General features: G+C 41.5%; 1 protein-coding gene across 3 annotated transcripts in view; it reads left to right on the forward strand.

Moving 5' to 3' along the window:
• Positions 1 to 1,868: 1,868 nt before the first annotated feature.
• ano10b (anoctamin 10b) overlaps positions 1,869 to 13,000 on the forward strand; it is a 60,477-nt gene continuing 49,345 nt past the window's right edge. The window contains exons 1-4 of one of the 3 annotated variants that reach the window (XM_060928245.1): positions 1,869 to 2,020; positions 2,114 to 2,190; positions 6,923 to 7,134; positions 11,424 to 11,597. In XM_060928245.1, coding sequence (XP_060784228.1) covers positions 6,933 to 7,134; positions 11,424 to 11,597 — 376 coding nt within the window. In that variant the 5' untranslated portion in view covers positions 1,869 to 2,020; positions 2,114 to 2,190; positions 6,923 to 6,932. Of the gene's footprint in view, positions 2,191 to 6,922; positions 7,135 to 11,423; positions 11,598 to 13,000 lie in introns of all 3 variants that reach the window. The other 2 variants (XM_060928246.1, XM_060928247.1) reach the window with 2 other exon arrangements.

A 13,000-nucleotide genomic window follows, 5' to 3' on the forward strand; every position in this document is an offset into this window, starting at 1 on the left:
TGCTGCACAAGGGGGTCACACCAGATACTGAAAGCAAAGGTTCACATACTTTTGCCACTCAGAGATATGTAATATTGGATCATTTTCCTCAATAAATAAATGACCAAGTATAATATTTTTGTCTCATTTGTTTAACTGGGTTCTCTTTATCTACTTTTAGGACTTGTGTGAAAATCTGATGATGTTTTAGGTCATATTTATGCAGAAATATAGAAAATTCTAAAGGGTTCACAAACTTTCAAGCACCACTGTAAGACACACTTTTCATAAATAAAAAAAAAATACATAATGAAGGCTGCTGCGTTTAAGAAGCGGGTGTTAGTTGAAGTCTCTAGAAGTAGTATGATGGTTCTGTAAGCAGCTCAGTAAAACCTACAGCTCATTTCCTTATAAATCTGCACTAACTGTACCTGAGACGACTATTTTTTTTTTAAGCCAAAGGCTCGTCACACCAAATATTGACTTTTCATTTATTACTGTTTACTGCGCTTTATAGTATTTTATTAAATGTAGAAACATTTAATTTGATTATTTTTGAAGGCATCTTTGCACTATAGCATTTCTTTGCATGCACCAAAGACTCTTGCATAATACTGTGTTTATGTGAAGATATTTTGTGTAATTTGCAATTATTCATACATAATCATCCCCCGTTCAAACGAAGTTTGCTGAGGGATATAGAAACAGGTTCCATCCATCCGTCCGGTAATGTTTTCATTTCCGGGCCACATCTTTAAAACTGGGCGGCACGGTGGTGTAGTGGTTAGCGCTGTCGCCTCACAGCAAGAAGGTCCTGGGTTCGAGCCCCGGGGCCGGCGAGGGCCTTTCTGTGTGGAGTTTGCATGTTCTCCCCGTGTCCGCGTGGGTTTCCTCCGGGTGCTCCGGTTTCCCCCACAGTCCAAAGACATGCAGGTTAGGTTAACTGGTGACTTTAAATTGACCGTAGGTGTGAATGTGAGTGTGAATGGTTGTCTGTGTCTATGTGTCAGCCCTGTGATGACCTGGCGACTTGTCCAGGGTGTACCCCGCCTTTCGCCCGTAGTCAGCTGGGATAGGCTTCAGCTTGCCTGCGACCCTGTAGAAGGATAAAGCGGCTAGAGATAATGAGATGAGATGAGATCTTTAAAACTACTGAAGATATCGTCATGAAACTTTGTATACATATCAAGCAACATGTGAACTGGTGCCTTTTGCTATTTTGGATTTTTGAAGAAATGTATTTTTCAAATTTTTACATAAAAAATAGATTTTGACTTTGTTTCTAAGAGCAACGTTCGTTTCCGGAGAATATATCCAAAACTACTCATGATACGGATTTGAAACTTGGTATACATGTTAACAAGGTGATGCAGATGTGCCTTTTCATACTGAGAAATTTAAATTTTTCACATTTCCATGGAAACAATTTCAGACTTCATCTCTCAGGTTAGTCTTGGGATAGGTTTGGTTTCCAGAGCAGAACTTGAAAACTGAGTGGTATGGTCTTGAAAGTTGGTACATGTGTTGAGTAAGTAATGTATATGTGCCTTTTGATACTAAGAAATGTGAGAAATTTTTAGCTCACCTGGACCAAAGGTCCGGTGGGTTTATGCCATGGGCTGTTGAGGTCAGTGTAAAGAGGTCGGGTTGGTTTCCTGCAGCAGAACTTGAAAAATGTGACAAATAATATCTTGAAACTTGGTATACAGGGCAGGGGATATAGATGACTCTGCTTTCTTATGTTATTATCTGCAAGTATATTGACCTTTAAACGCTCCTGTATGAATGGGTGTGTGTGTGTGTGTGTGTGTGTGTGTGTGTGTCTGCGCGTGTTGACGAGAAGAATGGAAGGCTGTAGGACCCAGAGGATGTTAGACATTCGGAGCAGGAACGCTGAAGCAGGCACTCCTGTTCCACCCTAAAGCAAGGGAGGAGAAGTTCAACTGCATTCCTGCCACCAACAGTCCTGCTGCTATCAATAAAGCAGCTGTTGCAGCTGCTACCACCGATCAGGTTTAAGGGAAAAATCTGCACTTTTCGTGTATGTGTGCGTGTGCGTTAGGGAAGGAGGTCAGAGTGCAAGCTCGGTGAGGAGTGTGTGTTGATGTTCTCCTGCTTTCATGTCTGCTTTCAGAAAACGTCAGGGAGGCGGAGTTGTGTGATCAAATAAAACAAGACCAGACGTCCAAGAAGAGCATCAAATGAAAGCAGGTACTCTTTCCTTATTGCACCTCATTTCTTTCTCTCTCTCTCTCTCTCTCTCTCTCTCTCTCTGTCTCTCTCTCTCTCTCGTTATCTTCCTGGTTGCTACAGACTTTGTGTGTAAGTTGAATGTCATTTCCCATTGCTTCATTTTAGTTCACATAAACACTAAAAACACATGCACACCCAGGGCACATAAAGCATGTAAATGTATTTTACTTCTGTAAACATGCAAACATGCTCCTCCCACTTCTTCTTCACTTTCACTTTCTCGACATGGCTGTTAAACCATTATGGTCTCACTCTAACCTCTTTCTTGCCATTACTCGTCTTACCATAGTCTGCATTTTTGGCAGCCCTTTTATCTACTGCAAATAACTAACAAGGCAGAATCCAGTCCAGACAAAGCTGAGCAGTTAGTGTTAATCAAGCACCATATGATTGCTGCTATATTACTTACAATTATAAGAATAGTTCAGCAGAAATTTGTAGTCGATCAGCCAAGACATGTTTGTTTGTTGTTGTAGTTTTGCACTGAAGCTGTGAAACTTATAGTAAGGTTTTGCGACAGATATATATTTAAGGTGGATTTTTTTTATATGATGATGATGATGATGATGCCCTTTATTGTCACTAGTCACATGTACCAGCGAAATTAGCCATCAACCTGTCCATACATATACAACATACAATTGACATAGGGTAGACAGGACAGGAAGACAGGGATGAAGATAAAAAGGAAACACAACATGATGAGAGATAAGGAAAAAAAGAAACCCCCCCCCCCCCACACTATGCTCCTGTCAGGAGTACAGTGTGGGAACATTTAAAAAAACCTTTGCACATAAGCACACAAGTACACTTTAAACATGGGACTTGGGGGGGGGGGGGGGGATCGGGTAGGGGGTAAGGGAGGGGAGGAGGTAATCCAGCGCAAGCAAGCAGCCGTCCGCTCCTGCAGCCATGAAGGCGCTGGTCACACACCCACTTGTCACACTGGGGGTAAAAATGGTGACCGCGGAAAGTTAGAGAAGGAATGCGAGAGTGTCTCCCGGCAGTGACCTTCAGGGGGAAATGTTGCCTCAGCAACGGCCTGAACCGAGGCCGGTGCTGTCTCAGGGAGCCGAATGTCGATAAGATATAAATTGTTTGGTCTTTCCAGATGCAGTCTTTGCACGTCCACACCGCTCGTCCATATCTGTCCATTCCATCCATTCTATTCAAATTCAAATTGATCTCCGAAAAACGTATTCCTTGCAAAGCTGAAAGCTGCTCTGAGATAACAACCATTATATAATGTTTTGTTTACTATAGATATTTATATAGATTTTTGCTGTAAGAGAAAGATTGTTGATAGTTGTGTTTATTACAGTTTGTTACAATTTATAACACATGCTACAGTTAAAGGGGCTGGATCACCCTTCCCAGAATCCTCTGTGCCAAGCAGCAAGTTGCATTTTCACATTCATGAATGTTTTAAAAGTAATCTGCAGCAATCCGGCGAAGCCATAGGTTATAAACTGCAGCGTGAAATTGAAGATATTTTGTCAAAGTAGTTATATTTTAAGTTTTCCACCAATCTATTCCGTTTTCGTATGCTTATTTCTTTGTAATGGATCAGAACCGGTCTCGGCTGTCTGGTGGGTGGCCACGAAGGAAAGAAAATATCAGGAATGTTCTATTTAGAACTTTCACATATGACACGGAGATGAAGCAATAGGGTTCCTCCTGGGTTCTGAAAAATATGAGGCACTTTTTTCCTTGAAAAATCAAGCCAAAGAAGTGTTCATCACTTATTTATTTATTTATTTTATCCCTTGCTGGCCGAAAGGCCCGAAGGGGGATTGTGTCGTGGCAATATCTTTCCGTCCATCCATCCCGGGAAGGGTGCTCACATTCTGAAATCAACTCCTCTCACAATTTTTGGAGGAATTTCAGGAAACTTGGCAGGATTCTTTGTTATATGTCAGTAATACACATATTTTAGTTTCATTAAAATGGGTCATATTTTGCCAGAGTTACAGCCCTTGATTAACAAAATTATAATTTGACAATTTCATGACTGTGTGTTTTCCTTCTGAAATCAACTCCTCTCACAATTTTTGGAGGAATTTCACGAAATTTGACAAGAGGCATTGTTATATGTCGGTAATACGCATATTTTTAATTTGTTCAATTCGGTTGCATTATACCAGAGTTGTGGCCCTTGATTAACAACCTTGTACTTTCACAATTTCATGAAGATGTGCTCACCTTCTGACATCAACTCCTCTCACAATTTTTGGAGGAATTTCTCGAAGCTTGGCAAAAGGCCTTGTTATATGACGGTAATATGCATATTGCGATTTAATTTTGTTTGTGAAAATTTTACCAGAGTTTTGGCCCTTGATTAAGTAACTTGTACTTTGACAATTTAATGAGGGTGTACATTCTTCTGAAATCAACTCCTCTCACAATTTGTGGAGGAATTTCACCAAACTTGGTAAAAGGCTTTGTTATATGACAGTTATATGGAGATTGAAATTTTGTTTAATTTGGGCAAATTTTACCAGAGTTATGCTCTCGATTATTAACAAACTTGTATTTTGGCAATTTCATCAAGGTGTGCTTGCTTTCTGAAATCAACTTCCCTCATAATTTTTATCCCCCTCTGGCCGAAAGGCCCAAAGGGGGATTATATCATGGTGATGTCCATCCATCTGTCCGTCCATCACGGGAAGGGTACTCCCCTTTCTGAAATCAATTCCTCTCACAATTTTTGGAGGAATTTCATGAAACTTGACAGGATTCTTTGTTATGTTGGTAAAACGCATACTGCAATTTCGTTCAATTCAGTCATGTTTTACCAGAGTTATGGGACAGTTGCCAGCGGGGGATATTGTGCTCTCGGAGCACTCTTGTCTTGTTTTTTTTCTTCACTTAGTCTGTATTTTTTCTTAGTTACTGACTTATCAGAGTGGACTTAATACAGGTTTATACCAACCAAATTGGCACAATTCAACTATTTGTAAAGCTCAATCCATTACAGACCGTATAAAATTTAGGCTCCACTCCAGCCTCTAATAAGAAAGACTTGATTTTGTGCGCCCTATGCACCATCAAGCTAAAATTAACCTCTTTAGTTTGAGCTTACGCCAGGTTATTTTAGCATGGAATTATTCAAAAGAGGTATTAGGACTCCCTATACTTCAACACAAAACTTGATTTACAATTACAGAGTCAAGAAGAGTCTCGGAACAGTGAAGGATTTTGAATTTCTCGTCGATTTATGAACTGAACACAGAATGACACCTTGTTTTTCATCACACGTTAGCCAGGAAACTCAACATACCACACCTCCTGAAACATAACTCCCTTCAGTCACTCGCCGGCTGACAGCACTTTCACTTTGGTGTTTTTTTTTTTAAACCAACCCCTGTATTACTGACACTGTCCGATGTGCTTGGGGACGGTAGGGGCTCTGAGTGTGCCTCCCCTGTGCCTGTTTCGCCCCTTAAATCATCTTCAGTGCTTGAAGAAGCCCGCCCAAAAAAGCTTAATCAGCTTAGACTGCGCCATTGTTTGGTTCATGTAGAGTTAATCATATCACCACACCAGGCTGATTAAGGCGCATTGTGATTGGTCAAAAGCTTGGCGGTCATTTGTTCATTATGTGTAGTCGATTTTTATTAGTCACAAGCACACGCTCATTGTTTACACTCTGGCTTCACGCTGCTGCTTCACTGGGACTGGATTTCAGCAAACGGAGGGATTTGTGGAGGGACTTCTCAAAAAGATGACTTATGATGGTGATAAAGATGACAACTACATTTGTCACTTTGACGACTGTTAGTAATTTTCTCTTCATCACTGACTGATTATATTTGTCAGTGATGAGTGTAACGAGCGCCAGCAGGAATCCTGAAGGAAAAGTCCGGGATGGATTTTGAAGGGATCGCTAACGTTGAGTTTGCAGAGGTTTTGCTGCACAAAAAGCTAGCAGAGTAGTGGTCATGTGATTTTCTATACAAAAACACGGACTGCATTCTGGGAAGGGTGAGTCATCCCCTTTAACACACTGTGTGTTTGGAGTCTACTTGAAAGAAATGTATTGCATCACAGCTATTTTTAAGCAAATAATGTGATAAATGCACACTCGGATGGATTTCAGCTTCTCCTGATTCAGTTTTCAGTAGGTCATCTCATCTCATCTCATCTCATTATCTCTAGCCGCTTTATCCTTCTACAGGGTCGCAGGCAAGCTGGAGCCTATCCCAGCTGACTACGGGCGAAAGGCGGGGTACACCCTGGACAAGTCGCCAGGTCATCACAGGGCTGACACATAGACACAGACAACCATTCACACTCACATTCACACCTACGGTCAATTTAGAGTCACCAGTTAACCTAACCTGCATGTCTTTGGACTGTGGGGGAAACCGGAGCACCCGGAGGAAACCCACGCGGACACGGGGAGAACATGCAAACTCCACACAGAAAGGCCCTCGCCGGCCACGAGGCTCGAACCCGGACCTTCTTGCTGTGAGGCGACAGCGCTAACCTCAGTAGGTCATATATAACAAAAATGCCTTTGTTTCAGTTATAGTGCTGTACTAATGAGCAACAATATTAAAGACTTTCTATTAGTTTCATTCATGGATATTTTTGTTGCTCTTTAGTTACAGTACAATACTCTCTGGGCTTTAAACTTTACCAAGGGCATTACTTATTTTATTTATCTATCTCATACATTGTTCCGCAGGTACATCACGATGTCTTCTCTGAAGCAGCAGCAGGACAGCATCTCCAGCGTGGCAGAGTCAATGGGCCCAGAGTCGTGGTCCAAGGTTAGCTGTCCATGTTGTGTGTCATCTGAGGTGGAGCCGCTGGTTCTGATTCAACTGGGTGAGAATGTGAAGTCCAACACCAAGCAGTGGATCATGTCCATGATCTCAGCACCTAATAAGAAAGGAGGTGAGAGAAGATTGTGGCTCAATCCCTGCAAAACAATCAGAACTAGGAGTACACAACTAGTAAAACTTGTGTGGGGTCATGTTCGTGGCACGTAGGAATGCACTTTTGAATGCACAGTGTGCTGAGGAAAAACGGTAATGACAGGATTTCATATCAGTGTTCTGACAGATGCTTGAAGTTAGAGGTTCAATAAGTGAAATGTGAAAAATGTGTTCTTGTGCTTGTATCACATCATCATTACAAAATAATTATGTTACTTGTCTGGGTAGTGGCGAAGCGGCAACTTCATGGAAGAAATGTGGTCGAAAAAAAATCTTGACTGACCATGATCGGAGATCTCTTAAACACATGGTGAAATCAAATTGTAAAAAAATCAACAGTTGAACTCGTGATGGGCGCTTCAGGGGAAGAAGGGGAAGCACATGAATCCATGCACCTATCATGCCAAGTGGCCACTGTACAAGCCTCTGGAGGCAGTTGTCAGGTGTGAGGTAGGAGGTGGATGGAAGTGCAGAAGTATATTTATTATAGTGAAAACATACAGGCAAACAGTCCAACTCGGCAGGAAACTCATAAACGTTAAGACATGCAAAAGGTCGGGCGAGGCACAAGCAGGATATTACAGGCAAATAGCAAAATGTAAACTAGGAACAGGCAGAGAGATCAGGAAACCAGAAAATCAGACATGGGTAAACTTAGGCTCGATAATACGTAATACTTCGCACTAGGCATGCATCCAAACAGTCCTTATATACAGTTAGGTCCATATATATTTGGACACTGACACACATTTTGTTTTTTTACCTGTTTAATGAAACATATTCAAGTTATAGTTATATAATGGACATGGACATAAAGTCCAGACTTTCAGCTTTCATTTGTGGGTATCCACATTAAAATTGGATGAAGGTTTTAGGAGTTTCAGCTCCTTAAAATGTGCCACCCTGTTTTTAAAGGGACCAAAAGTAATTGGACAATTGACTCAAAGGCTATTTCATGGGCAGGTGTGGGAAATTCCTTCATTATGTCATTCTCAATTAAGCAGATAAAAGGCCTGGAGTTGATTTGAGGTGTGGTGCTTGCATTTGGAAGATTTTGCTGTGAAGAAACATGCGGTCAAAGGAGCTCTCCATGCAGGTGAAACAAGCCATCCTTAAGCTGCGAAAACAGAAAAAACCCATCCGAGAAATTGCTACAATATTAAGAGTGGCAAAATCTACAGTTTGGTATATCCTGAGAAAGAAAGAAACCACTGGTGAACTCATCAGTGCAAAAAGACCTGGACGCCCACAGAAGACAACAGTGGTGGATGATCGCAGAATAATTTTCATGTTGAAGAGAAACCCCTTCACAACAGCCAACCAAGTGAACAACACTCTCCAGGAGGTAGGCGTATCAATATCCAAATCTACCATAAAGAGAAGACTGCATGAAAGTAAATACAGAGGGTTCACTGCACGGTGCAAGCCACTCATAAGCCTCAAGAATAAAAAGACTAGATTGGACTTTGCTAAAAAACATCTAAAAAAGCCAGCACAGTTCTGGAAGAACATTCTTTGGACAGATGAAACCAAGATCAACCTCTACCAGAATGATGGAAAGAAAAAAGTATGGCGAAGGCGTGGTACAGCTCATGATTCAAAGCATACCACATCATCTGTAAAACATGGCGGAGGCAGTGTGATGGCTTGGGCATGCATGGCTGCCACTGGCACTGGGTCACTAGTGTTTATTGATGATGTGACGCAGGACAGAAGCAGCTGGATGAATTCTGAGGTATTCAGAGACATACTGTGTGCTCAAATCCAGCCAAATGCAGCCAAACTGATTGGTCGGCGTTTCATAATACAGATGGACAATGACCCAGAACATAAAGCCAAAGCAACCCGGGAGTTTATTAAAGCAAAGAAGTGGAATATTCTTGAATGGCCGGAGTCAGTCACCTGATCTCAACCCAATTGAGCATGCATTTCACTTGTTAAAGACTAAACTTCAGACAGAAAGGCCCACAAACAAACAGCAACTGAAAACCGCTGCAGTAAAGGTCTGGCAGAGCATTAAAAAGGAGGAAACGCAATGTCTGGTGATGTCCATGAGTTCAAGACTTCAGGCAGTCATTGCCAACAAAGGGTTTTCAACCAAGTATTAGAAATGAACATTTTATTTACAATTATTTAATTTGTCCAATTACTTTTGAGCCCCTGAAATGAAGGGATTGTGTTTAAAAAATGCTTTAGTTCCTCACATTTTTATGCAATCATTTTGTTCAACCCACTGAATTAAAGCTGAAAGTCTGAACTTCAACTGCATTTGAATTGTTTTGTTCAAAATTCATTGTGGTAATGTACAGAACCAAAATTAGAAAAATGTTGTCTCTGTCCAAATATTTATGGACCTAACTGTACGTGCACATATTGCTCCTCAATCATGTGCAGGTACGTGTGCGAGAGGTTGCTCGACATGTGCGTGGTCCAGGATGTACCAAGGAGTTCTTCAGATGCGCATGCAGGACTGACAGCAGTGTTATGATCTGGGGTTGCTTCAGTTGGTCAGGTTGAGGCTCAGCAACATTACGTGGCAATAAAATGAAATAATCTGATGACCTTAATGTACTGAATGAACAGGTTATCACATCAGTGGATTTATTTTTTTTTTCTTCTACCCTGATGACATGGGCATAAAATTATGGCTCAAATTGTGAAAGTCTGGTTCAAGGAGCATGAAGAATCATTTTCACACACAATTGGCCACCACAGATTCCTCACCTTAACCCTATTGAAAGTCTTCGGACATGCTAGAGATGAATTTATGGAGTGGTTCAACTCTCCCATCATCAAAGCAAGATCTCGGTGGCACATTAATGTAACTCTGGATGGAAATAAATGCTAAGCTTTTTGAAACATCACAGCAAATTTGTGCCATAATTAAAGCTAAATGTGGTCCAACGAAATATGTATATGCAACTTTTTTTTTGGCTGGGGCAGTGTATTTAACAGAAACTTGCACAAAGCTCTTCCATTACATTAAAGGGCATATTCTGGACCAGTTTTTTTTTTTGGAAAGTATGTCCCTTTACACACTCATCCAGAAGGGTAATTTTGCACAAGGCCATCTGTCTACAGCAGAAAAAAAAATAAAATAACAAAATGTGTCTGGAAAAATCCCAAGTGAGTCTGGAGCCAGAGTCGTGACGTGATCTGCGGAAGCGTGAGCAGACTGCGCGAGCTTTACACGGTTTCAGTGCACAGCCTGTGTAGACCAAGCGCTCCCATTTCTCTCTCATTGTCCGGTCTTTTGGGAAATGATGAGTACTAATCCCATCAAGATTGGTGTTGCTACACCCTCCTACGATACATCTGTTAACCATTTTAATAATTACGCGATAACGTTGAAGAAATTTGCAGAAACCACCAGGTCGTTTTCTCATAAACAAACCAGCGCTGACGTAGGATTCAGAGAGAGGCGTCCCGCATGCGACGTCACGAAAATCAGTGTTTGCTGGGAAATCCAAATGCCAAGTTTTTTCCAAGGTGGACCAATTCGCCTCAAATGGCTCGATTTCAACTGAATTTTTCTGGTATTGCGCAAGGTAAAAAAAACTGCAGAGAATGCAAAATGTGACAGATATTTGACCAAAGTTTAATATAAAATAGGAGAATTACATTGATCTTGCTCCTGAATTTACCTGTGATATGGCCTTGAACAGCATTTAGCAGACACGCTTATCCAAAGCAACATACAATGTACCCAGCGCATCCTGGGGAGCAGTTGGGGGTTAGGTGCCTTGCTCAAGGGCACTTCAGCCATTCCTGCTGGTCCAGGAAATCGAACCAGTGACCTTTTGGTTCCAAAGCTGCTTCTCTAACCATTAGGGCATGGTCTAATGGTTAGACCATGGGGTCTTTTAAATAGTAAAAGCAATATGAAATTGATGAATATTTTTTGTAATATTGAGCTTTAATACTGACATGCATAAGTACTATTTTCCCACCATTATTGTTTGCCACCAAACAATTAACAGTAGGTACTAAATGGACATTTGATCAAAAACAAAATGGTGGTCTCTGATTTTTGTACAGTACTTTTTATACAAAGCTACAAATATAGATATAGATTTGTTTAAAAAAACATTTCCTTATTGTGCATCAAAAGGCTGCTGTGTCATACATTTCACCTTGTGATTACAGTTAGTATAATATTGTAACTGCTTTAGTTCAGTGAATGAATGATAAATCGTACAGGTAAACCTTCAGTGTGTCCCTCTCTCCCTCCTCCGCTGTGTGTTTTAGGGGCACACCTACTCGTACACCCTGGTGAAGATGCCAGCTGGGGTCGGATTGTGGTTGCGGCACCTCGCTGTACCTTACTCAGGGTCACAGAAGAACTGGGACTCTGCAAAGCTGACAAAGAGGGCAATATGGTCTTGTTTTCCTTTCATGATCGCAACAACTTTAATAACATCAGTAAGTAATGAGCTGGCTCTGTTTGTAGTCAAGAGAACAACAGTAAACTTAAACAGGCTGAAATGGGTAAGAAATGGAGCCACTGCTCGATGCAGTATGTAGCAATGTCCAGAAAGGGAACACGGGCAATGATATTTAACAGTTATTCCATGAAATCGAGTCGTATATGAGCTGATGGCCAACAAGGCGTGTAGCACCAAGTCGGCTATAGACCCTTTTCAGTCACGTGACCTTCGTAAACGCGACCACCATTTTGGATATGTAGCGGACTTCGGCTCGAATTGGTTTGAATGCGAGGAAGGCGACAAACGGAGAACATACAAGAAATATAGCTGCAAGCAGCAATGTGGGGGCCAAGCAGTATATGAGCCTAGTCATCAGGCCAGCAGAATGCACTTGGGCCAGGTAATGCCCTTGTGCAGCTTAGTCCAAAGTTGCTATCCACCAAGTTTGGGAGAAATTGGTCAAAAATTGGGGGAGGAGAAGCATTTTAATAGATTTTTACAAAATTCAAAATGGCGGAAAATCCTCAAGGCTGAATAAGACTTCATAGGTTGCGATGGATTTGGCTTGAGCCAAGGATTCCAGAGATAGTGGAATTTTATTTCTTGCCCAAACACATCATGAGATATGAGCCAAAAGTCATTTTTCCTAGTTATAGCGCCCCCTAGCGGCCTAGTTGTTCCAAATTTTTGTGGGCCTTTCTGGTGGTGTCTGGCATAATGCCACCAAGTTTCGTTAAGATCTGCCAAAGGGCGGCCGAGATATGAGCACACTTCCTCTTTCGCATCTGCGCAGCCAAATGTGATTGGCTGCCACGGCCAAATGCTTAGGAAATTCGAAAATCCGTGTAAGTTTCTTGTGCAGGTTCATCCACAGTTGCTATATACCAAGTTTGGGAGAAATTGGTCAAAGATTGAGGGAGGAGAAGCATTTTAATTGATTTTCACATAATTCAAAATGGCGGAAAATTTACTGGGTGGAATATGACGACACGGCGCGTTGGATTCCTTTTGACCCAAGCATTCCAGCGATACTAAGATTTTGATGATCAGACATATGGTTCAAAAGTAACAAGCAGAAATGTACCTGCGAATTTGACCTGTTGGTGGCACTAGAGGATTGGGGGTGGGGACCTAAAATTTCTTGAAGGCAATCATGAGACTGTCTAGAATGTGGATGCAGACCAGTTTTTGGGAAAATCCGACTAAATTTGCAGAAGGAGAAGCATTTTATTGATTTTCACAAAATCCAAAATGGCGGAGATTATATTCCGGTGTACATGACGTCATAGGGTGCGTTGGAATCCTCTTGGCCCAAGGATTCTAGGGATACCAAGTTTTTGACAATCGGGTGCACGTATCAAAAGTTACAAGCAGAAATGTACCTCGAATTTTGACCTG

Source organism: Neoarius graeffei, chromosome 8 (assembly GCF_027579695.1).
Source record: "Neoarius graeffei isolate fNeoGra1 chromosome 8, fNeoGra1.pri, whole genome shotgun sequence".
Lineage (NCBI taxonomy): Eukaryota > Metazoa > Chordata > Actinopteri > Siluriformes > Ariidae > Neoarius > Neoarius graeffei.